At 38.3% G+C, this 27145-nt stretch overlaps 2 protein-coding genes across 2 annotated transcripts in view; both read right to left on the bottom strand.

Moving 5' to 3' along the window:
- Nucleotides 1-3841: 3841 nt before the first annotated feature.
- On the bottom strand, nucleotides 3842-10731 carry LOC119722862. The gene is made up of 8 exons (XM_038193250.1): nucleotides 10703-10731; nucleotides 10463-10498; nucleotides 9326-9499; nucleotides 8210-8482; nucleotides 7771-7896; nucleotides 6847-7131; nucleotides 6111-6161; nucleotides 3842-5872 (listed from the first exon to the last, which is right to left on the bottom strand). The coding sequence occupies exons 4-7, from the start codon at nucleotides 8457-8459 to the stop codon at nucleotides 6157-6159; spliced, it is 666 nt and encodes a 221-aa protein (XP_038049178.1). The 5' UTR covers nucleotides 8460-8482; nucleotides 9326-9499; nucleotides 10463-10498; nucleotides 10703-10731; the 3' UTR covers nucleotides 3842-5872; nucleotides 6111-6156.
- Nucleotides 10732-12428: 1697 nt separating this feature from the next.
- Nucleotides 12429-27145, bottom strand: part of LOC119723229 — a 50620-nt gene continuing 35903 nt past the window's right edge. Inside the window, exons 45-76 of the mRNA XM_038193792.1 lie at nucleotides 26648-26683; nucleotides 25775-25816; nucleotides 22848-22931; nucleotides 22018-22206; nucleotides 20984-21262; nucleotides 20813-20848; nucleotides 20503-20538; nucleotides 19960-20007; nucleotides 19785-19817; nucleotides 19635-19667; nucleotides 19012-19059; nucleotides 18837-18869; nucleotides 18687-18719; nucleotides 18126-18173; nucleotides 17951-17983; nucleotides 17801-17833; nucleotides 17178-17225; nucleotides 17003-17035; nucleotides 16853-16885; nucleotides 16292-16339; nucleotides 16117-16149; nucleotides 15967-15999; nucleotides 15406-15453; nucleotides 15231-15263; nucleotides 15081-15113; nucleotides 14520-14567; nucleotides 14049-14081; nucleotides 13504-13539; nucleotides 12920-12952; nucleotides 12759-12791; nucleotides 12598-12630; nucleotides 12429-12469 (exon numbers count right to left, since the gene is read on the bottom strand). Of these exons, the coding sequence (XP_038049720.1) occupies nucleotides 12429-12469; nucleotides 12598-12630; nucleotides 12759-12791; nucleotides 12920-12952; nucleotides 13504-13539; nucleotides 14049-14081; nucleotides 14520-14567; nucleotides 15081-15113; nucleotides 15231-15263; nucleotides 15406-15453; nucleotides 15967-15999; nucleotides 16117-16149; nucleotides 16292-16339; nucleotides 16853-16885; nucleotides 17003-17035; nucleotides 17178-17225; nucleotides 17801-17833; nucleotides 17951-17983; nucleotides 18126-18173; nucleotides 18687-18719; nucleotides 18837-18869; nucleotides 19012-19059; nucleotides 19635-19667; nucleotides 19785-19817; nucleotides 19960-20007; nucleotides 20503-20538; nucleotides 20813-20848; nucleotides 20984-21262; nucleotides 22018-22206; nucleotides 22848-22931; nucleotides 25775-25816; nucleotides 26648-26683 (1643 nt within the window). The remainder of the gene's footprint in view (nucleotides 12470-12597; nucleotides 12631-12758; nucleotides 12792-12919; nucleotides 12953-13503; nucleotides 13540-14048; nucleotides 14082-14519; nucleotides 14568-15080; nucleotides 15114-15230; nucleotides 15264-15405; nucleotides 15454-15966; nucleotides 16000-16116; nucleotides 16150-16291; nucleotides 16340-16852; nucleotides 16886-17002; nucleotides 17036-17177; nucleotides 17226-17800; nucleotides 17834-17950; nucleotides 17984-18125; nucleotides 18174-18686; nucleotides 18720-18836; nucleotides 18870-19011; nucleotides 19060-19634; nucleotides 19668-19784; nucleotides 19818-19959; nucleotides 20008-20502; nucleotides 20539-20812; nucleotides 20849-20983; nucleotides 21263-22017; nucleotides 22207-22847; nucleotides 22932-25774; nucleotides 25817-26647; nucleotides 26684-27145) is intronic.

The following is a 27145-nucleotide window of genomic DNA, read 5'->3' as shown; positions in this document are numbered from 1 at the left end:
CGTTGGCACCTGATGTACAGTAGTTTTTCAGTTTGCACTTTGCAGCGAAATGTTTGTATTCATTGTCCAGTTTGTTTGAGCCTGTTCATGATGAAACTTTGCGATTATAAAATAACCAAACAAAAGATTTTTTTGTTGTCGATACCTTACCATAGCAAAAATGGAGCAGTCTGTATTCAGCGCCAATACTTTATCAAAACCCTCAACGAAGGGCTTACACACCACGGAGTGAGCTCCATGCTTACACTTGCCAACAAATCTTTGTGGTCTGTCACTGCTAAACTGAGTAAATTGACTCAGGGATTTTACAGGGGTTTACCTTGACGATTAAACATTAGCAACGGAACTAAGCTGCTGTGTTAGCCAGCTGTGGACGTGTACATCATGTGCGTCGTTTGTGATTTACAGCCGTGTAGTTGATGTAATGTTAGTGCACGTGGTTGGTGGTTTGTGTACAGCGGTACAGTGGTAATGTCATGGTAAATGTTGGATGCACGATTACTGTGTGCATGGTCGCAGCGTTGAGAGCTATGTGTGTAAACTCATCCCAGGTAGCTTGCATATATATTTGAATACTAAATGCGCGGCAACTTTAGACTGCCATATGAAAAACCAATTGAAGAGCTATACGGCGGTTGGAATTTTCAACTGAAAAAGTATAGTCTACCACAGCTCATCAGTTGGATTTCAGGAACCTACACCTTAGAACTTACAATGAAAGATTGTGGAACAGGTCTGAATTATAGTGAGAGATCGATCCAGCAGAAGCTCATAGTGTGGAATCATATAGCGCCCTCAGCGATGCAGCTTGGCGAGCCTAACTAACCAAATGAAAGCTGCGAAATGATATTGACCGGACATAATATTCATGCTTACATCCGCACAGCCAATTCATCGTTTTTATTCCCGTCAATGAAAATTGACAAAGAATACGCCATAATAAATCCCTGCTGAAATCCGAGCTAATTGGAAACTTAAAACCTTCTAAAACTTATAATTAAAGTGGCAACGATTTGAAATTACCGATGTAGAAATACTTTTTTTACGAGACTGACTACGGTTACACTGGCTGCCGCGGCTAGCTCGACCCATACACGAGCCCGGGCGCCGCTTCGGAACTGCCCACGAAATTTCCCCCGGCGGCGCGCTGGCATTTAAAGCTGCGGAAGTCGAACACAAAACCACGGCTCTATATTTTTAGACACTGCTTGAATAGAAAAAAATAGACACCTTCAGGTCAGTATATGGGAAGGTTTTTCCATATGGAAAAACAGTTGCTAATCATATTGGACTTGTAACCAGGGGCTGAAAGTGATATTTATAGCTTAATTCAACCTGGATGCAAAGCCAACTTTCTAAATACTGGTCATAGAGGGCAGCATAGTGTCCACTTCTTACCTTCCTTACTGACAGACCGTCTGACCGACTGACTCCCCGACCGACTGACTGATTGACCGACTGACTCACCGTCACTTGTGAATTTGACTGGTTTAGGCCGATGAAGAGAGCCGAGGAAGTGCTATCGTATAGGAGCACCACGCAATGTCAATGAACTGCCTTGTAAATTATGGTACTTATAGCTTTTAAACACTTCTCTTGTACCCGCTTTTTCGTGTTTAGTTTGAGACATGTTTAGGATTTTGCACGGTATGAAAGCCTGATAGTGCCATTAATAATAACTTTTTTCAAAAAGTCATATTATATTTCAATGTTCATTTTTAGTAGACAGATGATAATGAAATTTTGATAAAAGTGTGCATTAGCCTGCCATTATTTTGAGTTCAACCCCGATAAGTCGTTTTTTTTTCAATTTATGCTTGATGGTACTAATGGGCTTTTTGTACGGATGCCTAAACATGTAACATACATTCACTGAAATCTAAACATGTCGTGGATTTAAACATGTTTAAAAAGTAGCTACAAACAGTGTTTAAACTCTGAACACTGTTTTTTTTTTCAGTTTAGGGCAAATTCGGCCCGTTGTGTAGACCTGACACAAAACCCTCCAGTGTGACTCCATTAAACAGAAAATCATGTGCTCTGGGCCAGCGCTACTAGGCTATAGCCCCGTCCTGTTATTCGAAATATGTCAAAAATCATGATAGCTGTACTTAACTCCATGATACTTCTGGATGTAATTTTCCCAACATGAAAGCTCAACACTGTTGTGGTTGTAATTCGGATTATCCTGCCTTTTCATCCCGTCTTCTGCTGGCACATCGTGACAGCAGATCCGGTAGTCCTGTGGGATATTGGAAGATCTCCCCTGAGAGTTTGTGGGTTTATTCTCCGGTCGTTTCACAAAAAAACGTGGAAAACGCTGGCAGAAGTTCGGCCCAAGAATGCACTAAAGCAATTTCAGATCACAATCATAGATTATGTAGTTCACACTATCCGAACAACTGCACGCTACGGGAAGTATGACAGGTGTACAAAATGTGACGGTTGCGGGGAAAGTTGTGAAGAGTGATAAAAACCTATCCGAAACTGGGATAAATAATGCGAGTTTTCTATATTAGGTGTTGCTAACTGGAATAAAACAAGATCAGGACCCAACTTCGCAGATCACAATGCTTATCACAATCAATGAAATATTTTGGTTATTTAATTTCTATTTGACAATATCCTGGTGAATTTTTAAGGGACAACTTTATGCAACACTTCGCGTGAACAGACAAGATCTGAAATTTCTCCTGAGAATTAATTATGAATTGAACAAAGTCGTTAACAAAAACAGCTCCGATGTGACGAGAAATAAAAAAGAAAACAGAGAGGAAAGAACAGCCGGAAGGGTTGGCCGAGACGATGCCGTTTGATTCGATTTCCAGTTGGTTGACCTTGCTTTCTTCGGCCGGCCGTAAACGATTTTCTGTCGGTGGAGTGGACGCGGAATCCAGTGGACGGGGAGCTAGTCCCGCGTAGCGTGCGGAAGCCAGCGACTGAGCTTCGTTCTGCTCGCAAATTTGATTGCCGAGGGGGATGCTCTTTTTATGTTTCGACTCGGGAATAAAATATGAAGTGTGATTATAGGAAGGTTTACCGGGCCGACACATGATAGCGTGTCACACGTGTGCAGTTGCATGGCGTTAACGGGGAGAGAGCGTACAATTAGAGTGGCATAGCGTGTGAAGAGCGGCAAGCTTACTTCGTATATTCCAGGAAGCGAGCGCGTCATTAAAACAATTGAGAACTCCATTAGTGCCACATTCTCATTTGTTGTTGATAAATCAATCACCGTGCACTTGGAATAACTGGGACATATTATGCACAGACGAAGTTTAAATGGACATTGAAATAGAGGTCAGTCGCAAGTAATAGGTGGGGATTAGAAAAGACAAAGATTTATGTTCGGATTCTATGGTTAAATCCTTATACCGGGATCGTTATTTTTCGTAATATAAAAATGAGACAATGCATTAAATACAAACACGCGTATTAAGTAGAAATAAACTCATTCAAGTATTTTGCACAACAAAATTCAAACTATGGTTGTGCATGAAGTTAATGAGTATGAAGTGAATGACTGCTAAATCAAAGAGGTTTTTGTCAAAACGGTTTTTTTTGGGGGGGGGGGGGCTGCGCAAAGGACTTGTGAGATCTATGGTGACTTGTGGCGCCCTCTATTGACAAATAATCACCGGAGCACATTGTGAATGGCGCCCTCATTAACTGTCACGCATTTCAGGGTCATGTGAGAATACAGGAACGCGTGCTAAGTTGATCGATAGTACCGATTATGAAATTGAGGTCACTCGTGTGAATTGATGCTACGCACGTGCACTGCTATTGATTTTTAATTTTAAAATCGATGAAGGCTCACAAAAGCAAAAAGAAAACTGCATGTTCGACTGGTGATTTTATTCCAATCAATAAACCATTTCAAACAAGGTCAGATCTTGTACAGATCAATATCCTGTGAACACCCATTCATAAAATAAAATTTGCTGACAACAGCTGAGAATTCTCAAATCCTACTTTTTACTTTACAATTAAAATTACACGAGTCCTGTAATGATGCATGGAGACACGGAGAGAACTCATTGCTTGCGTTATTTAATGCACAATCCCACTACCAAGAAATCAAATAATAATATTATTATAATTTCGACGTAAACATAAACCCAACACCGACATGATTAACAAAGTGAGTAATTGGTTAGGTCTGAACTTGTCTGGACAATGTTGTAAGTTGGTTAATTGTTTGACGTGGGAACTGAAAAGATTACTGGCAGAATATAATTAAGTGCTCTGGGCTTTGTGAAAACTCTTTGAAAGGTGAGACAGCTAATTTCTTGACGTTGGAATAAATCTGCTTCCCCACATTATGCCGTGGCGAATTCTCATTTCTTGTAATTTCATCACAGAAAGGGGTTACAAACCAAATAACTTGAGATTCGAAACGCTTGCTGGACTTTTCCTCGTTTAAAACTTTGAAGCCATGCTACATAAGCTCTTTAAATAAAATGTCTGATATGGGGAAGTGCTTGTGGTCATGTGTTTAATTTTTTTTTATTTGGTTTGGGTTAAAAATGAACATAGAGCTACCCAATTCTTCCGTGTCCAGGAATCAAATGTGATTTTGGTGTTGATAGCTATCAACACCAACATCTATCTGTTGATAGATTTCGATGATAATACACAATCATTTCAAGTTTCGTCTGGGTCAAAAAGGGGTATTTTTTTTACTGTACGGGTTAAAAGAAAATAAAACTCCTGAAATTTCCCAAAAGGTTTGGAAATCGCCTGTGAGTTAGGGGCGCATTAATAATAGTAGTTGTAACATTACATTTTAAAGAAAATATAGTTTGTCAATTGGCTCTCGAAACTATTTTTTTCTGATCCCTGTCGTTGATTACGTTAACTTCATTATTCGATAATATTATCATGTTCACAATCTTTTTTTGGTGTTAAACATAAAATGAGGGAATGATCCTTCGACTCATTTCGTTGATCAAAAGAGGGGACCGACAACTTAATAACGGAACCTACAAGGTCCAGACAAGATTCAGGCCTGTATTAGATCGTACAATTTACTAGAATGTAATCTACTACATCAACACTGGATGTCTACTAACATTAAAATGGTAATTCTGATTAATGAACAAAGTGTTTTTTCCCAAGGTTTATCGTGAAATTAAGATAAACTTGCTGGCCTAAAAATCAGTGATGGTTGGATAAAAAGTTAATTCATTGGATCGGCTAATTCTTTTTACACAAATTTACTATTAAACATGACGCTCCTTAGCAGTGGAATAGTCAGAGTTCGGTCTTTACGCACGTGTGAACAATGTTATAACATTTTTGTTCAACAACTGTTTTTATTTTTTATTTTCAATAGGTCATATTGAAACTCTCGCGGATAAAAATACTAGGAGATGGCAATAAAATGGAAAATAAAATCAAATGACAATTGAAACCAAATACAGTGTACGTTTTCTTTACGGGAATGAACAATTCCTTTCGATAAAAGTACTTTTTCGACTTAATTTTTTGTCGGGTCTTTGAAGTTAATTTACAATGAACAAAAAGAAATATACTGCTGCAAAAATCCATAGAATTGTATTTAATGCTATTGTTATGAATTACTGGTATAGCTATGTCAAATAACCTTACAATTGTAATTATAGTAATTTTCCCCTTTCTTAAAACACTTTATAAATACTCAATAACGGTGCCCACTAACCAAAGGCTCTCCTATATCTTAAAACTGTTGATGCTATCTTCTTAATTTTATTTTAACTACTGGCTACTGATTTTTTTTCAGTTTTGAATACATGATAAACACTCAAAGAAAAGGTGAAACAATTACTTGTCCAATGTTGTTCCGTTTGTCGTTGCCATTGGTTCGTCGAAGATCCCGCGAACGCAAAATCTAGACAATGCCCAAAACAAATCACAAATGAAATTGAATTTGTCGTGTTGTTATGTACAACGACAAGGTAATCGAAAAAGTTATATCAAACTTTGACCCTATCGATGTTAGTCACAACAGTATGGCGAGTGACATGAAGACCCATGCTTTAATTCACCGGGGTCAGACGCAAATCGTTCTTTAATTGTCATGTAGATAACAAAAACATTTGTGTGTATTTACGGAGGCCTACACTCACCCTTGTAGCCACTGAAATCTGCTCTTCTCACTTTCAACTTCTCTGCTTAACCTGTTGACAGCAAGACAAAGGAAATTTGTATTGAATTGTTTATTGTGTCAGTTATCTTGATCCTTTAGGTGTTTAAATCTGCTATTTCATTTGTTTTTCTGAATAAACGACGTTTATTTTACCTTTGACATGGACAAAATAAATAGAGCACGCGTAATAGAAAACAATGTGTGGAGCTTGGGATGTACGATGAAATCATCTACACGGGTGTCACATATTCCGTCAAACACATTGGCCTAAACTGACTACTGCAATGTAACCACGTGCACGCGCATACCGCACGCATTCTAAACCTCGGGGCGCGCACTTATTGGAAACACTATAGACCGCTTGCAGACGCGTTCGATAATTGACGCGCTAAGGTGAGCGACGCCATGTTATGGGACAAAATGTGCGTGGATAGATATACGCCTGTCCCACAACATGGCGTCGCGCGCCTTCGCGCGTCGATTATCGAACGCGTCTGCAAGCGGTCTATTGGTTTAGGGAGCATTAAGTGCGCGCGTACCACCTGTGCGCGCGTACCACCAGTGCGCGCGCGTGTTGCCAGCTCATTTGCACGCATATGGCTCCTAATAATAATATTCAGGTACCCGGCTAAGTCTACAGGGTTTTATTTCGTTCGTCACTTCCCGAGTTTGAAATTAGTTAGGCCTAAACAAAACACGGGGATTTTGATACATACCGGCCATCTGCCATTTGCCGTCTCCTCGCGTACCGATGGCCAATTTCTTAGACACGCCCGCGTCGCCCAACCAGCTCGCCCCGCTGTAGCTGGCAATTGGCTTGTTGTCGCCCACCAGGCCCATGCGGAATTCACCATTTACGAGCTGCGCCCAAATAGTGCGTTTGTTGCCAAGGCTGTTGCAGACGGACTTGTCGGCCGGTTCCATGACGGTCCTGCATTCGGTGGCTTTCTTGTCCGTGCATGTCTGGATCCTACAGCCACGGTTCTTTTGATTGCCGAACTCTGGGTCAAAAAATATCACAATGATGATTAGATTGTTGAAACTGTTCTCGCAACAGAGAGAGTGTACAATTAGATCGTCGGAAGCAGGTTTCCATGGCCCAGCTATGATGGTGGTGGTATGAACTATAAGGTTTGCGGTAACACCATGTAGAAATCTCATTTGGGAAAATGTGTGGTTCTGAAAAGAACCGTTGGGTTGTTTGTCTTAGTTGATTGCCTAGATGTAGAACCAGAGTCTGAATCCAACCTTTGCGAACACTTTGAGATGCTTAGAGTCCGAGTACATAGATCGAGTCCTAGATTGTGAGAGAGTTTCAAACTCTTTGCTAAATCCCTCTGGTGTAACTTGTTCTAGTTTCGTCTTCGCATCTCATCGGGAAGGTACAGGAAACAGATGAACAATTAAAAAAAAATGTTGTAAATGGTGTTATGCTTTACCGAATTTTGCCTTTATATGAATTCATCAAGTTCAAAGACCGATTTTTGTTTTAAACATCCGGAATCGAGTTTGAACCAAACGTGCATTTTTCAAATTCAATGAAGCAAAAGGATATTTCATATATTACAACGAGATGTTATTCTAAAAAAAAAATTCCACCACCCGGCCTACCAAAAGAAAACTAGGGCTAAATTTCACACCTGCAACGATCTGTCCATACTCCTTGATATTGCCAGCCTGTACAGCTATCAGAGCAACCTCCGCCGAATCCACCTGAAACCGGTATTGCTGATCCGTCGCGGTCCCGATGTCGATCCAATTTGGATCTAATTATAAAAAAACCGCAAGACAGAGTTATTAGGTCGCAGAACGGCATATAAACTGCCATAGACCTCCGTGATAAAAAAAAAACCCTACTTCTCAAGATCAGGACAAATACTTACAACTCTCCAAGGTGTTTCAGACACACATCAAATTAAATCTTTTTTCATTTTCTGTGGATTTTTGTTTGGGGTATTCCAATCAAATTTAATGTTGTTAAATAATTCAATGATATTTGGATGTTTAATCAGTGGAATTAAATAAGGTATATTTTGCATTGTTGTGAATCAGGTTTAAGGAAGCACAGCTATGATTTACATTCTATCTCCACCACTTGTTCCTCGACCTTTGTCACGGTGACGGACACATCGACGTATCTCGGCCGGAAACTACTGTCAGATATCTTCTGTCTCAGGTACGCGCTGCTTTGACCCTTGAAGCCGAGTTCGAACCAGAACTCGCTGCTTTCAGAGCCAGGCAGTTTGATCCAGAACGACTTTTTGCCGCTGTTCAGGATGCCACTCCGGGTTGCAGTTTTGCCGCCCAGGTCACCTCCATCAAACTGCATGTAGCTCCATTCCTTCTGTATGACTGTAATGTTGGGAGGGGGAAACGATATTGAGAATCCACTGATGTAGTGTTGTGTGAAGTCCATCACAAGTCCCGTCAAAAGTAAATCACAAGTTCTTTCACTGATGTTCAGTCCCAAACGGACTTGCATTTCAGACTGGAAGACGTGTGTGGACTGGTGAGGAGTTGTGAGGACTTGTGATTGACTTGTGAGGACTTGTGAAGAGTTGTGAGGACTTGTGATTGAGGTGAGGACTTGTGCAGAGTTGTGAGGACTTGTGCAGAGTTGTGAGGACTTGTTATTGACTTGTGAGGACTTGAGGAGTTGTGAGGACTTGTAATTGACTTGTGGGGACTTGTGAGGAGTTTAAGGTCTTGTGATTGACTTGTGAGGACTTGTGAGGAGTTGTGGGGACTTTTTGTAATTGACTTGTGAGGACTTTTGAGGAGTTGCGAGGACTTTGATTGACTTGTGAGGACTTGTGAGGAGTTGCGGGGACTTGTGATGCAGTTGTAATCGACTCGACTACAGCACTGGGATGTAAAGCGTCTTTACCGTGAGAGAGTACTTGATTTTCACGAAGTATACTTTAAAAAAATGCAAAGGTTTTCATTATTATATATACCAAACTTTTTTCACAGCACGTCAGACTTTCCATAATCTTGTGCGGTGGGGTTCATCTGACATCAGTAAAATTAGATAAATTTTGGAACTTACTTTTTGATTGGGACATTATGGAATTCGTTATGACTTGTTGCATATACACACTATATTTCAATATTGATACGAAATTCTTTACATCCTTAGTTTTTGAAATGAAAATGTTCTTGTTTTTGCAAAGTAATAATTTGCCCAATACTCACCAAACAGCAGCGTTTTCCCCTTGCCACCCCTCTTCTCGGCTAAGCGGAATGTGATGCCGTCATCTGGGTTCAAGGAGAAACTCAAGCTGGTCTCGTAGCCAGCGATACCCTCAATCTCCTCGTACTGGTTCGGCTTAATGACGATCCTCTTGCTCTCCACTTCTTTCTTTGTCGCTGGGATAGTGAAACACAATAGACCGATGCATTAAGCCCCGCCCCATGCCTTGCTTTATTAGGCCAAAAAAAAGTCTCCGGTTTCTGGTATGCGCGCGCGTCGCCGTAGCCATGCGCGTCGGCAAAATGAAAAAGTTTTTTTTTCAATGAAAGATGATGTCTCAAAATTGCCAAACTCACTAGTTTGACTGGAATCCTGCTGCTGCACAATTTAAACGTGTTTTTAGATTGGGTTATGGTCGAGAATAAGCTTTATGTGGCCTCTCTGGACTCCCATATATTTGCACTAAGTTTAGTCGGGCTATATTTGCAGTCATCAGCCGACATTTGAAGCAAAAAAATCAGGTAAAAAAAAAAAAAAAGCCGCGTTGCCGCACCACTTTTTGGGCAAGCTCCAAACCAGAAACCGGAGACTTTTTTTTATTTGGCCTTACCGACATTAAGTCCGATTTGCGTATAACGCGCGCGTCTGGAATACGCAGCGTGACATAACAGAGAAGAGTGTATAGCAGTGGTATACACCGTTATCATGTGGCGGCCACCGTGATCTTTCCCCACTCAAATCAAATCAACGTACCAAAGAGAGGCTGGGAGGAAAAGTAGTCTGGTTCATATTTGCACAAAAACTTTATCATTTAATACTTTTATTAGATACAGGGAACATGACTGAAATGGTGGCAGTAGGGTTGTTTTATAATGCAAGCTTTTCTTATTCTTCTTTTGCCATTATGATCCCTTACCGAGAACATATCAAATGGGTATCATGCGAAAATATAGCTTGGAACACACAAATAATACCAACATTTCACGAATTGTGTTCTACACTGATGATTTTGACTTCAACCTTGACCTATTGACCCCAAATATAATTAGGAAAGATAAATCTGTGTACATGCTAGTAAATCGATACAGATATTGCTTTGTTTGGACTGAAATCCACGGGGATGTCCAGAAAACGCTTACCAATCGTTGTCTCACTTCCTTCACTTGGTCCTTCACCTGAAGAAAAAAAAAAAAAAAAAGCGATTTCATGAAACATCGTGTTTCTGCGATTTGAGAAAGTCTTCATCGTTGTTTTATGAGAATCAGTGAAAAGACCCCGCTGATAGTCTGTTTAGATGCATTGCTTCTGAATGTAACCGTGCAGAAAAAAATCGTTTTGATAAACACATTTTGTTTAATATGATCATGCACTATACGTACCTCCAGATTTTGGCTTCTTCTTTCCTTTCTTTCCTGCATGAGAACAAAATAAAATATATTTCGTGATCCGAATATTACATTGCACACTATCTTGTGTTGTATTAGATATCGAGTCAATAGCTAAAATATTTAACTCTGGCCTAAATTGGCCTTCGAATTATTGGTAAACACCAAATTACTGTGCATTTAAATATGGTATTTGAGAAACGTTCGATATGCACATTTCTGTATCTTCATTGCTAGAGGATGAGACAAAACACGAAAATAAACATCTAAAGTGGAAACTTCCAGTGAAAATTTCTCGCTTCACCCAATTCTATTTTCATCCTGGAACTGGTGCACCGAATCAAATATGAACTGAGTTGACAACCGTACAAATTCATTTTTAAATGGGGAGGGGGGGGTGGTTAAACATTTCTTGAAAAGGGCAATTGCACAGGGCTGGTATCATCTGTCCATAGGGGCGCTGGTCAAAACCGACGATTACGCACACTAACAGACAATGATTTCAGGGCGATACATGCGCGCAAATTTAAAGAACGGCCAATTGGACCAAACGGGCACTTGTTCAGTTAAAGAAAGGCACATGTTCACAAAAGAAGGGCACTCTTTCCAAATTTTGGGGAAGGGAGTTAAGCTCTGGCGAAAAAGGGCAATTCAATGGAAAAGGGCAGTCTTTACACGCAAAAATTCCTGGGGGTAATTCCCCCTCCCCCGCCTATCCCCGCTGGATACGCCTATGCTGTAAGTCAAACATTTGATAGGCCCATCCCTTTTGCGCTATTCACCTATATGATCTTTTTTTTTAAAGCGGCAATTTTATTCGCTACTTACCTCCTTTGTTTTTGTTGCCACCTTTCTTTCCTGGGAAAGGAAATCAGCAGTTGAAATATTATTTGATGTACAGTCAATGGATAATTTGACAATCAGGCAACTTATACAAATGTCGCATGATCCATAACCAATAATTTCCTTATTTACATCATTTCTGGTTAATCGCCACTTAACAGCTCCTTCTTTTGGGAAGAAATAAAATCAGTAGTTGAAGTTTTATTTGATGTACCTCAATTTGATGATTTGACAAGTGAATCATTAAACAAAAATCATGTCCCGTCGTGGTTTTTTGCTTGCAACGTTCTTTCCAGCTCAATGAAATTATCAATTTTTATTCTTAAATAATTGCAGTAAGTACGTTTTAATCTCCTTGACCCACGCTTTTGATCTGGTGAATTAAAACAACCAAATCAAGATTTTCATGTAGACCCAAAGTCCTCAACCTTATCCACTCCTAAATAAGGCACTGTTGAAGAGAAACATTTGTTTTTCAGAATAATATAAATGTCGCAATTTGGCACATTTTCAGTGTAGAAAATTCACCTACCTTTAGTTTTGGGCGATTTGGGGCTTTTGTTTCCCGCAGAAGAAAATAATACAGAATGCAGAGGTTTAAACGTGAAATTATTTTCATCTACGAAGTATTCCCAAATTCATCAATTTTACCTTGGCCTAAATGCGTATTTAATTTGAACGATTCCCGTCATTGGTAAATTTTCAGTAAAAAGAAATTACTTACCTTTAGTTTTTGACTTCTTCGGGCTTTTGTTTCCTGCAGGAGAAAAAAATCCAGGATTCATAGAGTTAAATATGAAGTTTATTGCATCAACCACGTAGACCCAAAATCACAGTTCTCACCTGGACCTCAATAAGTAATTAGTTACGTTAGAAATTACGCACCTTTAGTTTTGGACTTCTTCGGGCTTTTGTTTCCTGCAGAAGAAAATAATACAGGATTTAGAGAGTTAAACATGAAATATGTTCCATTTTCCAAGTAGACCCAAAATCACACATCTCACCTTGACCTAAATAGGTAATTAGTTATGTAAGCAATTACACACCTTTAGTTTTGGGCTTCTTCGGACTTTTGTTTCCTGCAGAAGAAAATAATACAGGATTTAGAGAGTTAAACATGAAATAAGTTGCATTTACCAAGTAGACCCAAAATCACACATCTCACCTGGACCTAAATAGGTAATTAGTTATGTAAGCAATTACGCACCTTTAGTTTTGGACTTCTTCGGGCTTTTGTTTCCTGCAGAAGAGAATAACACAGGATTCAGAGAGCTAGACATGTAATCAGTTACATTTACCAAGTAGACTCAAAATCACAGATCTCACCTGGAGCTAAACTAGTAATTAGTTACGTTAGGAATTACGCACCTTTAGTTTTTGACTTCTTCGGGCTTCTGTTTCCTGCAGAAGAAAATAATACAGGATTCAGAGAGCTCAACATGAATTTTGTTGCGTCTACCCAAAAGACTCAAAATCACAGATCTCACCTGGACCTTAATAAGTAATTAGTACCACGATAGAAATAACGCAATTTTAGTTTTTGACTTCTTCACGCTTTTGTTTCCTGCTGAGGAAAATAATACAGTATTTGGAGAGTTAAGCATGAAATTAGTTGATCCGAACAAGTAGACTCAAATTCACAAATTTTACCTGGACCCCAATGCGTAATTATTTACGTATGAATCTTACAATTGGTAAATTTTCAAAAAGGGAATTACGTATATACCCTTAGTTTTGGCCTTTTTCTGACCTTTATTTCATGGAAGAAAAAAACAAGACAGGATTCAGAGCTGAACACATGCATAATTGCAGCTATCAATCGATAAATGACAATTTATTACTGTATCTATCCTTAACGAGTTCACCCAAAACTAATCATTTCAAAAATAGGGAAGAGTCACTGATTGAACCAAAAACATTCCGCCATATTTTGACTAATATATGGCACGTACCTTCATCACTCTTGGATCGGCTTTTGGTCTTCCGGCCTGGAGGACAAGAATAAAGGTATTGAATAATTTAAAAGTAGGCCTAAGCCTATTTTATGTCAGCAACGTTTGGCAAACTCGCTTAACATCACTTTTATTCTTAAATGACTGCAACAACGACGTCTTCATTTCTCTGACTACGCTTTGGATCAAAACTTGGCGAATTAAAACAATCAAATCAAGATTTCCATAAAAACCCAAAGTCTCCAACTTTATCGAGGCCTTAATGCTGAATTGGCGAAGAGAAACATTTTGTTGTTGGCGTATTCTATAAATTTCGCCATTTAGTAGAGATTCAGTGAAGGAGAATCACGCACTTTTGTGTTGGGCGATTTGGGGCTTTTTTCTTCTGTAGAAGAAAGTTATAGACGATAAAAACGTTTAAACATGAAATTATGGTCATCTACCAAGAAATCCCAAAATCATGAATCTTACTTTGGCCTAAATGAGACATTAATTATGTACGAATCTCACCATTGGTCAATTTTCAATGAAGAGAAATTACTGACCTTTACCCTTGGACTTCTTCGGGCTTCTGTTTCCTGCAGAAGAAAGATAAACAGGATTCAGAAAGTTAAGCATGAAATTAGTTGCTTCCACCAAGTAGACTCAAAATCACAGATCTCACTGGAGCTAAACAAGTAATTAGTTACGTTAGGAATTACGCAGCTTTAGTTTTTGACTTTTTCGGGCTTCTGTTTCCTGCAGAAGAAAATAATACAGGATTTGGAGAGTTAAGCATGAAATTAGTAGCTCCCACCAAGTAGACTCAAAATCACAGATTTACCTGGACCCCAATGCGTTATTATTTACGTATGAATCTTACAATTGGTAAATTTTCAAAAAGGGAATTACGTATATACCCTTAGTTTCGGCCTTTTTCTGACCTTTATTTCCTGGAGGAAAAAACAAGGCAGGATTCAGAGCTTAACAATGCGGAATTATTTACGTATGAATTTCGCAATTGGTTAATTTTCTACCTTTAGCACTCTCGGATCGGCTCTTTGATCGGCTTCTGGTCTTCCCGCCTGGAGGACAAGAATAAAGGTATTAGACAATTAGAATGTAGGCCTATTTGATGTCAGTAACGTTTGACAAACTCTTCAAACATCATTTGTATTCTTAAATGACTGAAATAACAACGTTTTAATCTCATTTACCACGCTTTAAATTGGATCAAAACCTGGCGAATTAATACCATCAAATCAAGATTTTCATATAGACCCAAAGTCTTCAACCTTAACGAGGCCGTAATGCTGAATTGTTGGAGAGAAACATTTTGTTCTAGGTGTATTCTATAAATTTGGCCATTTAGTAGAGATTCAGTGAAGAGGAATATTAACTAACTTAAGTGTTGGGTGATTTGGGGCTTTTGTTTTCTGTAAAAGAAAATAATACAGGATAAACATGTTTAAACATGAAGTCATTTTCATCTACCAAGCAGTCGCTAAATAATGAATCTAATTACCTTGGCCTAAATGTGACATTAATATGTACGAATCTTGCCATTTGTCAATTTTCAATGAAGAGAAATTACTAACCTTTTCCTTTGGACTTCTTCAAGCTTCTGTTTCCTGCAGAAGAAAATTAAACAGGATTCAGAAAGTTAAACATGAAATCGAAGATCTTAAAATGGACCTCAATGCAAAATGATTTACGTATGAATCTCGCAATTGGTAAAAATAACGCACCCTTTGTTTTGGACTTCTTCGGGCCTTTGTTTTCTGCAGAAGAAACAAGACGGGATTTAGAGTGTTACACATTAAATAAGATTCATCGCCCAAGTAGATCCCAAATCAACAATCGTACCTGGGCTTCAATGCGGAATTATTTACGTTTGAATCTCGCAATTGGTTAATTTTCTACCTTTAGTACTCTGGGATCGGCTCTTTGATCGGCTTCTGGTCTTCCCGCCTGGAGGACAAGAATAAAGGTATTAGACAATTAGAATGTAGGCCTATTTGATGTCAGTAACGTTTGACAAACTCTTCAAACATCATTTGTATTCTTAAATGACTGAAATAACAACGTCTTAATCTCATTTACCACGCTTTAAATTGGATCAAAACCTGGCGAATTAAAACCATCAAATCAAGATTTTCATATAGACCCAAAGTCTTCAACCTTAACGAGGCCGTAATGCTGAATTGTTGGAGAGAAACATTTTGTTCTAGGTGTATTCTATAAATTTGGCCATTTAGTAGAGATTCAGTGAAGGAGAATATTAACTAACTGAAGTGTTGGGTGATTTGGGGCTTTTGTTTTCTGTAAAAGAAAATAATACAGGATAAACATGTTTAAACATGAAGTCATTTTCATCTACCAAGCAGTCGCTAAATAATGAATCTAATTACCTTGGCCTAAATGTGACATTAATATGTACGAATCTTGCCATTTGTCAATTTTCAATGAAGAGAAATTACTAACCTTTTCCTTTATGCTTCTTCAAGCTTCTGTTTCCTGCAGAAGAAAATTAAACAGGATTCAGAAAGTTAAACATGAAATCGAAGATCTTAAAATGGACCTCAATGCAAAATGATTTACGTATGAATCTCGCAATTGGTAAAAATAACGCACCCTTTGTTTTGGACTTCTTCGGGCCTTTGTTTTCTGCAGAAGAAACAAGACGGGATTTAGAGTGTTACACATTAAATAAGAGTCATCGCCCAAGTAGATCCCAAATCAACAATCGTACCTGGGCTTCAATGCGGAATTATTTACGTTTGAATCTCGCAATTGGTTAATTTTCTACCTTTAGCACTCTCGGATCGGCTCTTTGATCGGCTTCTGGTCTTCCCGCCTGGAGGACAAGAATAAAGGTATTAGACAATTAGAATGTAGGCCTATTTGATGTCAGTAACGTTTGACAAACTCTTCAAACATCATTTGTATTCTTAAATGACTGAAATAACAACGTTTTAATCTCATTTACCACGCTTTAAATTGGATCAAAACCTGGCGAATTAATACCATCAAATCAAGATTTTCATATAGACCCAAAGTCTTCAACCTTAACGAGGCCGTAATGCTGAATTGTTGGAGAGAAACATTTTGTTCTAGGTGTATTCTATAAATTTGGCCATTTAGTAGAGATTCAGTGAAGAGGAATATTAACTAACTTAAGTGTTGGGTGATTTGGGGCTTTTGTTTTCTGTAAAAGAAAATAATACAGGATAAACATGTTTAAACATGAAGTCATTTTCATCTACCAAGCAGTCGCTAAATAATGAATCTAATTACCTTGGCCTAAATGTGACATTAATATGTACGAATCTTGCCATTTGTCAATTTTCAATGAAGAGAAATTACTAACCTTTTCCTTTGGACTTCTTCAAGCTTCTGTTTCCTGCAGAAGAAAATTAAACAGGATTCAGAAAGTTAAACATGAAATCGAAGATCTTAAAATGGACCTCAATGCAAAATGATTTACGTATGAATCTCGCAATTGGTAAAAATAACGCACCCTTTGTTTTGGACTTCTTCGGGCCTTTGTTTTCTGCAGAAGAAACAAGACGGGATTTAGAGTGTTACACATTAAATAAGATTCATCGCCCAAGTAGATCCCAAATCAACAATCGTACCTGGGCTTCAATGCGGAATTATTTACGTTTGAATCTCGCAATTGGTTAATTTTCTACCTTTAGCACTCTCGGATCGGCTCTTTGATCGGCTTCTGGTCTTCCCGCCTGGAGGACAAGAATAAAGGTATTAGACAATTAGAATGTAGGCCTATTTGATGTCAGTAACGTTTGACAAACTCTTCAAACATCATTTGTATTCTTAAATGACTGAAATAACAACGTCTTAATCTCATTTACCACGCTTTAAATTGGATCAAAACCTGGCGAATTAAAACCATCAAATCAAGATTTTCATATAGACCCAAAGTCTTCAACCTTAACGAGGCCGTAATGCTGAATTGTTGGAGAGAAACATTTTGTTCTAGGTGTATTCTATAAATTTGGCCATTTAGTAGAGATTCAGTGAAGGAGAATATTAACTAACTGAAGTGTTGGGTGATTTTGGGCTTTTGTTTTCTGTAAAAGAAAATAATACAGGATAAACATGTTTAAACATGAAGTCATTTTAATCTACCAAGCAGTCGCTAAATAATGAATCTCATAAACATGTTTAAACATGAAGTCATTTTCATCTACCAAGCAGTCGCTAAATAATGAATCTAATTACCTTGGCCTAAATGTGACATTAATATGTACGAATCTTGCCATTTGTCAATTTTCAATGAAGAGAAATTACTAACCTTTTCCTTTATGCTTCTTCAAGCTTCTGTTTCCTGCAGAAGAAAATTAAACAGGATTCAGAAAGTTAAACATGAAATCGAAGATCTTAAAATGGACCTCAATGCAAAATGATTTACGTATGAATCTCGCAATTGGTAAAAATAACGCACCCTTTGTTTTGGACTTCTTCGGGCCTTTGTTTTCTGCAGAAGAAACAAGACGGGATTTAGAGTGTTACACATTAAATAAGAGTCATCGCCCAAGTAGATCCCAAATCAACAATCGTACCTGGGCTTCAATGCGGAATTATTTACGTTTGAATCTCGCAATTGGTTAATTTTCTACCTTTAGCACTCTCGGATCGGCTCTTTGATCGGCTTCTGGTCTTCCCGCCTGGAGGACAAGAATAAAGGTATTAGACAATTAGAATGTAGGCCTATTTGATGTCAGTAACGTTTGACAAACTCTTCAAACATCATTTGTATTCTTAAATGACTGAAATAACAACGTTTTAATCTCATTTACCACGCTTTAAATTGGATCAAAACCTGGCGAATTAATACCATCAAATCAAGATTTTCATATAGACCCAAAGTCTTCAACCTTAACGAGGCCGTAATGCTGAATTGTTGGAGAGAAACATTTTGTTCTAGGTGTATTCTATAAATTTGGCCATTTAGTAGAGATTCAGTGAAGAGGAATATTAACTAACTTAAGTGTTGGGTGATTTGGGGCTTTTGTTTTCTGTAAAAGAAAATAATACAGGATAAACATGTTTAAACATGAAGTCATTTTCATCTACCAAGCAGTCGCTAAATAATGAATCTAATTACCTTGGCCTAAATGTGACATTAATATGTACGAATCTTGCCATTTGTCAATTTTCAATGAAGAGAAATTACTAACCTTTTCCTTTGGACTTCTTCAAGCTTCTGTTTCCTGCAGAAGAAAATTAAACAGGATTCAGAAAGTTAAACATGAAATCGAAGATCTTAAAATGGACCTCAATGCAAAATGATTTACGTATGAATCTCGCAATTGGTAAAAATAACGCACCCTTTGTTTTGGACTTCTTCGGGCCTTTGTTTTCTGCAGAAGAAACAAGACGGGATTTAGAGTGTTACACATTAAATAAGATTCATCGCCCAAGTAGATCCCAAATCAACAATCGTACCTGGGCTTCAATGCGGAATTATTTACGTTTGAATCTCGCAATTGGTTAATTTTCTACCTTTAGCACTCTCGGATCGGCTCTTTGATCGGCTTCTGGTCTTCCCGCCTGGAGGACAAGAATAAAGGTATTAGACAATTAGAATGTAGGCCTATTTGATGTCAGTAACGTTTGACAAACTCTTCAAACATCATTTGTATTCTTAAATGACTGAAATAACAACGTCTTAATCTCATTTACCACGCTTTAAATTGGATCAAAACCTGGCGAATTAAAACCATCAAATCAAGATTTTCATATAGACCCAAAGTCTTCAACCTTAACGAGGCCGTAATGCTGAATTGTTGGAGAGAAACATTTTGTTCTAGGTGTATTCTATAAATTTGGCCATTTAGTAGAGATTCAGTGAAGGAGAATATTAACTAACTGAAGTGTTGGGTGATTTTGGGCTTTTGTTTTCTGTAAAAGAAAATAATACAGGATAAACATGTTTAAACATGAAGTCATTTTAATCTACCAAGCAGTCGCTAAATAATGAATCTCATAAACATGTTTAAACATGAAGTCATTTTAATCTACCAAGCAGTCGCTAAATAATGAATCTAATTACCCTGGCCTAAATGTGACATTAATATGTACGAATCTTGCCATTGGTGAATTTTCAATGAAGAGAAATTACTAACCTTTTCCTTTGGACTTCTTCAAGCTTCTGTTTCCTGCAGAAGAAAATTAAACAGGATTCAGAAAGTTAAACATGAAATCGAAGATCTTAAAATGGACCTCAATGCAAAATGATTTACGTATGAATCTCGCAATTGGTAAAAATAACGTACCCTTTGTTTTGGACTTCTTCGGGCCTTTGTTTTCTGCAGAAGAAACAAGACGGGATTTAGAGTGTTACACATTAAATAAGAGTCATCGCCCAAGTAGATCCCAAATCAACAAGCGTACCTGGGCTTCAATGCGGAATTATTTACGTTTGAATCTCGCAATTGGTTAATTTTCTACCTTTAGCACTCTTGGATCGGCTCTTGGATCCGCTCTTGGTCTTCCCGCCTGGTGGACAAGAATAAAGGTATTAGACAATTTGAATGTAAGCCTTTTTGATGTCAGCAACGTTTGACAAACTCTTTAAACATCAGTTTCATTTTAAATGACTGAAATAACAACGTCTTAATCTCTTTGACCACATTTTGGATCAAAACCTGGCTGGCAAATTAAAACCATCAAATCAAGATTTTCATGTAGACCCAAAGTCCTTAACCTTAATGCGGAATGGTTGAAGAGAAACATTTTGTTCTTGGCGTATTCTATCAATTTCGCTATTTTGTAGAGATTCAGTGAAGGCGTATCACGCACTTTAGTGTTGGGCGATTTGGGGCTTTTGTTTTCTGTAGAAGAAAATAACGCAGGATTAAAACGTTTAGATATGAAATTATTTTCATCTACCAAGAAGTCCCAAAATTATGAATCTTACATTGGCCTAAATGTGACATTAATTATGTATGAATCTCACCATTGGTCAAGTTTCAATGAAAAGAAATTACTGACCTTTACCCTTGGACTTCTTCTTCACGCTTCTGTTTCCTGCAGAAGAAAATTATATATGATTCAGAGAATTAAACATGAAATTAGTTTCCTATCCCCAGTAGATCTAAAAATCATCAATCTCACTTGGGCCTAACTGCGGAATTAGTTACGTATGAATCTCACAATTGTTAAATTTTCAAAACGAGAAATTACCTAATATATCTAAATGCAGCAATACAGAATGTATCTAAATGCAGCATTTCAGAATATATCTAAATGCAGCATTTCAGCGATTAAATCTAAACACATTCGTCTAATACAAAATGCTTACCTTTTTTGCCTTTATTCCCTCCCTTGCCTCTCCGTCCTAGGTAAATAAGAACATTTCCAATTGTCCGGTTTATTTTTTAATTCTTTGGTAACATTTCACAATTGTACAATTAGGACATGCGAATAATGAAATATGACCCAAGCCGGCAAAACAAAAACGTGAGTTTCTTACCTCTTCTTCGCTTGTGCCTGTATTTCACCTTGCACTTCTTGGTACCCTTCGATCGCATCTTGAGCGCACGGCAGCTGAACTTTTTCTTGTTGGACTTGACATACTTCGTCAGGACTCTCTCCTCTCCAGAAGTAGTGATGATGAGCAGCTTGAAGCCGGTTGTGAAGAAACTGACGGAGAACGTGAGCTCTTGTTGCACTAGACACCAAGATGGCAGTTTCACGGACTTCAGCGTCTTACCGCTGGAACTCACAATTTCAACAGAGCTCTTTATCACGACTATGAAATGAAAAACACAACATTTTATCTACAAATTGGCAATTGGAGCGTATATGAACAATCTGACAATCACTGGAAGACTAAAGGCCTTGATTGTCCAGACTATTTTTTTAAATCTCCTAAAAAGGAGATTTAACAAATTCCTTCCGATTGAAGTAGAAATGTAGGTTCCTGCTCAAATTGCAGACGCTTAAAACTTCTTCGCATACATCAGCGAAGGGTCTTTGAAACATATTTCACCACTAGAATAACGTTTTACTTAAAATCAAATTTGTTTGAATACGTTATTGATATTATTCGGATGTTGCCAAGCAAGTTCATACCCCATTGACTCTATCCTATAGAAAGGACCCTACATGATCTACGTTTCCTACAGACGAATCCAGTCACGTGATCACTGTTCACTGACGAGGCCCCCTTGAATGGAGAAACCACGGTGCAAGCTATTGTACGAAGCAACTCCCCCAGTTATAGCCCGAAGCTTTCGTCATGGAAGGGGTCTCCGTGATAGAAATGATAGCGTGCCCAGATTGGTCTATGAAGTCGTAACATTTCCAAATAGGGCTTTGGACAGGTCTTATAAGTAAAGCATGTATGTCAACATGTATCCTATAGGAACCCATAGGCACCTGCAGGCGATGACGAAAATCCTTCAAGGATCCATCAGTGTCTCACAAGATTTGTTGGTAATGGATATATCCCAAGTTTTGTTTTATCACAGGAGCTGTAGCTCTTTTTTCCCCTATAAATCTTACCAATTCCCAGTTCTCCCTCCGACGATGTCAGCAAGAACTCCACCGGGTCGTTGCGGTCGATGGTGAACTCTTGCTCCTGGGTTGTGTCCACCTCCGTGCTGATGACAATCTCCTTGGAGCCGCCGGTGGTCTGCAGAACGGTGCCAAACTCGTCTTCCGGTTGTCCTCCTTCGCCACCTTGTTGGATCTCTGAAGTAGACGAGGGGAAAGGAAGACGCAACGATGACGTAATGAATCCAGTGGCCAACCTCGGATCTAATTTTGTAGGAAGCTTAGAGAGTTCATGGTTTGGATGACTTCAGGCATGGGTCAGATATTTTCAGTCAAACATAGAATTGACAGTTTTTCACTTGGTCATGTGGGGATTAGTCCTACAGCAGACAGAGCTCGAAATAGTCCACTTGATAAGATTGTTTACTCTTCCCGAGCTGGCTACAATATCAACCCGTGTCCAGTTCACGAGAAGGGGTGACGTGGAGGAGGTGGGGGAGGGGTGGTGTTGGGGAAAATACATTAGTTAATTTGATGTGGACCGAGTCGATATTTTCGTCAAAAATTAATAATGATGAAAGGGACCCAGTCAGGACCTGACCAGCCCTAGAAAAGTTGAAAGTAGTGTTATCTTGTAACTCAGAGGAGATTGACAACGGACTGTTTTTTTATTAGAGAGCAAGTAGAACTTTTAAACAGAGAACGACACTAGCCTAAAAATATTATCGCAGGACTAACCCACTACTCGGCCGCTTCTGAGAGACCACTTTTGATCAAGGAGTTTATTTTAACAATTTTGTTTTAAAGAATTCTACAGAGGAAACGTCAGCCATCCCTACCTATGCAGTCACAAGTCTGGCAGCCCTCTACGTCCATTTCAAAGCCCTCTTCGCAGGCCTCAGCACATTGTACCTCTGGGCATCCTGTGAAAACAAGTTTGCATGGAAATATCAGCAGGTAAAATTAACGTTAGTGAACTTATAACAACCAAGTTGTTTGGTGCAACCAACCAAACCTATGCATTCCTGTTTCGCACAGGTTTTTTTTCTGGAAACGACAAAGTGTAAAAGCTAGCTAGTGTTTGGGAGAAATGTGCATATACGTTCTCAGAAAATTTCCAACGTAATCTTCATTTTATTTGGCTGAAACTATGCATTAATCGAGGGAATCTTACGGGAAAACGTCGTCATACACTGCTTGACTTAGCAAGATTGTTCAGGGAACATTGTCCAGATACCGCTTTTCATGAAAATCATCAGCAAATTGAGGAGAAGTTTTCCCCCTCAAGTTTTCCGGGATTATAGTAAAGGAAAGTCCTGATATGGGTACAAACGCTCGGACGTCCAATTATTGGCACGTCACTGTTCCTTAGTCATTTCTAGAAGTCGTGTAAGGATATTTATAAAGATATGTGTAAACAGGGTGGAGGAATTGCCCGTCGTTTTAATGTTGAGTCAGATCTATTTTTTATCCCCAAGTCTGAATCCTGTATGACGTTGTTGACAACGGTACTTACGTTTGGGTCTTTGGACCGGCACTTCGGATTCTGGCACTTCAGAACCTGCAGGCGATCCTGAATGTCAAATGAAATTTTCAGTCGAAAATAATGGGTGTAAAAGTCTGCCGTCCAATTAAGTTCCCGCACGGTGATTCCATGATTTAAAACCTATGAGCTGATTTTAGTACAACCTAAAAATGACATAAGTTTACTTAAATCCGGACCTTTTGGACGAACCTGAAAAAGCAGGGAAAAAAACAAATCTCAGAGTATCGAATCTAGGCAAAGTGAGCTAACACAATATATACAAAAATGTATAAATCTGAAAAAATACTCGCCTCTAGATTTGGGCTTTTTATTTCCTGAAAAAGAGGCAAGATTCAAAATTTTGCATATTACTGCACGGTAATAATATATACCAAAATTAAATCTGAGAAAATACTCACCTCTAGATTTTGGCTTTTTATTTCCTGAAAAAAGGGCAAGATTTAAAAAGGTTACATATTACTGCACAGAATTTAATTATGTGACACATTTTATTTGTGGTAATTATTCAAGCATCAGAAGAATTCGAACTAGTTCAAGTATCAATCCAATTTGACAGTATGAGTCGGAATGGAGTTGGCGAAAATGCGATATTTCAAAGTTTGCATCATACACACATCTTTTGGTTTCTTAGATTGTTGGACCCGAGACCAGTGGATGCGACAACATCTGAGACAAATCAAGAACTTCTAGTGAACTACGTTTCTTAAATTTACCTAAACCCAGCAATACTGCAGTGATAAAATATATAAAAAATAACAATACGCACCCTTATTTTTAGGCTTCTTCGAGCCCTTCTTTTCTGAGAGTGGAAACAAAACAGCATTAAGACGTTTAAGTATTATTTGATAAGAAAGTCAAGTAGTCATAAGATGACATTTTAGCGTCGGTAAGGTCAAGTATTATTTGATGCACAAGGTATTAAAGATTTGACATATAAATGTTAGAGAGAAAAGACACAGCGAGATAGGCACTATCTTTTAGAATCAGCATGGAGTCAGTGAATCATAATCCGTGCAGCGCCGTTGCCTCGCGGTCTTGCTCATTGAACCCATGGTCAACGGGTGATTCTATACTAGGTTTGAGATTTGAGTCCAGCCTGGGGTTGTGGACTTGTAGTGCATGTGTCTTTGGGCAAGGCACTTTGTCACTCACTGCTCCAGGAGTAAATTTGAGGGCAGAGATGGTTACTGCAGCTGAATTTAGGTGAATCAGCATACTCCCCAGGGAGCTGAGATTGTCCTTGGAATGTTTTATTGGCCCAATGAGCAGGGTAATAATGCTGTAGCACCTTGATCCTCGAATAAGGCATGGCGCGTGGGCTTTTGATTAAGAAACACATTATTATAATCGGCTAAATACATGCAGATGTACGCACTTTTGTCACTCTTTGAGCTGCTGCTGCTGCTGGATATGCCTGCTGAAGAAAGCAAATACAAGATTTCAGAGTAAAAAAAAAAGTCGTGTACGCGCTAAAAAGTGGCAGGTTAGATGTGAAGTAGGATTCTCACTTAAATTTGATCTGACACTTCTCAGCCTCATTTTGAAACTTTTCTCGGTCAAAAAGACACTTCTCTAGATAAACAGAGGATACTTTTGTCATGGTTTCCTGGTCAAAAAGACAAGAAAATTGACCAAGCCAGATGTAATCTTGACCCTGAAAAGTATCATGTCGTATCATGACCCGCATTCTAGGTACTGACCCACAATCTTTAAGAATGTATAATGAGTGATTTCAAGCAGCACACCTTTTCTGACGCAATCAAATATTTATAAAACTTGAAAAATGGCCTAATGATAGAATTGACCTAAAATTTACAAAGAAAATCAGTTAAATTGGTTGAGGTTTGAACCATGGCAGGATCACAGGATGTCAGTGAACAAGTCGGGTCAGAAGAAACAAGAGAATAGCTTGTGAGTTTACTATAGGGACTGGAGGACTTGTGATTGACTTGTGATTGACTTGTGATTGGCTTGTGCTTGACTTGTGCTTGACTTGTGATTGGCTTTTGATTGACCTGTGATTGACTTGTGATTGACTTGTGATTGACTTGTGATTGACTTGTGATTGATTTTTGATTGACTTGCAATTGACTTGTAACTGATTTCTGATCGACTTGTAATTGACTTGTGACTGACTCGATTTCAACTCAGGATGCTTCTTACATGTAAACGCCAGTGCATTACCTTTTTTTGATTTCTAAAATCTGATACATGACGTACCTTTCTTCTTTTTTGGGCGGTTCTTTTTCGGGCGGTTCTTTTCTGGAGGAGAAACCATAAACTCGATTGAGAAGGTAAAATATAATGTTGTGTAACGGGATTTCAATGAGTCGACATGAACATGCAGTATTAGTCTCAGCGACCAAATGCACCGAAGAAAATGACTGAATCCTAACTTATATATTATTTGCACGGTAGCCATCTTGGGTTTTGCTTTTGTTCGACAGGGGTACGCATGCGTAGACCTCTTGTTTATTCACTGTTAACGAATTAACATAACAAAACACACCCCAAAGATGTCCGCTAAATGCAACCGATCTATTGAATCAGCAGGGAGTGAGCATAATATGAATTTGTTACGTAAGGTGGAAGTTATGCCAATACTTTGTCCATAATATATATTTCAAATTCAACATAATACGCACTTTTGGAACTACCGGATTTCTTGCTGGACTTCAAGCCTGGAAGAAAAGATTAAAAAAAAGACAAGAGTCAAGAAAAGAAAAAAAAAACCTGTTGTTAGCAATCGGGTATTTAGATGTTGAAGGGACCATGACATGGATTTTATCAGGAACATATTTTTTTTCTCCAAATTTCGACTCCTCTTAAATGTATTGCAACTATTTGACAGCACGTTTTGGTTAATTGTACTGAAATTGTAAAAAAAAAAGTATTGTTTAATTGGGATTTTCTGTTCAAATTGCGACCCAAAAATAGTTGCTCACTGAAAACATTTATGAGATTATAAGTTTACGACAACAAAACGTCCGAAATTCTGGCAACTATTGTTCCTGTGGCGAATAGGGCTTTTGGGAATTTACATGTTGCTGTGGCATTAATGCTTACCTTTTTTGCCTTTTTTGCCTTTGTTGCCTTTTTTGCCCTTTTTCCCTCGTTTGCCTCTCTTCCCTAAAAACCAGATATAAAATGAAACAAATTCAATAATGATCTCCTAATTTTGATTTTACAAAGTTGTTTTTTGAATTGTGATTTAATTTTTTTCACAAAGTTGTAACTGGAATAAGCCATGGTTGTAAATCCTGCAGGATGGGGAGGATTTATCACCCAAAAAAACTGGTTTTGAAAAATGGAAATTAGACAGTACAGGACCACTTAATGCACAGTTTAATGTAAGGTTAAAGGTACAGTCCATCATGTGCATGTAGCTATCGAAAAAGTAACTGGCAAAATTATTGTTGAAAAGCATACTTAGTTTAAAGGTAGTAATGTCACTAAACTCCCTGTGAAATTATTCTTTCTGGCATGCTGTCATTTGGAAGAAAGCAACAAAAGAAGGTCAATTCCAAAGATGCGTCGAAAGACGCATTTTTAGAAATATCCTTCAGTAACTTGAACACGGTTGCTATAATT

Source organism: Patiria miniata, unplaced genomic scaffold (genome assembly GCF_015706575.1).
Source record: "Patiria miniata isolate m_02_andy unplaced genomic scaffold, ASM1570657v1 HiC_scaffold_16, whole genome shotgun sequence".
In the NCBI taxonomy this organism is placed as follows: Eukaryota; Metazoa; Echinodermata; class Asteroidea; order Valvatida; family Asterinidae; genus Patiria; species Patiria miniata.
This window is presented reverse-complemented; position numbering and strand designations above follow the sequence as displayed.

Excerpts from the sequence above, each read along its gene's own strand:
- LOC119722862 (XM_038193250.1), bottom strand. The coding sequence starts at position 8,459 with ATGCAGTTTGATGGAGGTGACCTGGGCGGCAAAACTGCAACCCGGAGT. Across the intron at positions 7,897-8,209 it reads ACAAGTGGTGGAGATAGAAT|ATCCAAATTGGATCGACATC; the intron begins GTAAATCATAGC and ends TTTTATAATTAG. Across the intron at positions 7,132-7,770 it reads GTATGGACAGATCGTTGCAG|AGTTCGGCAATCAAAAGAAC; the intron begins GTGTGAAATTTA and ends TTTTTGACCCAG.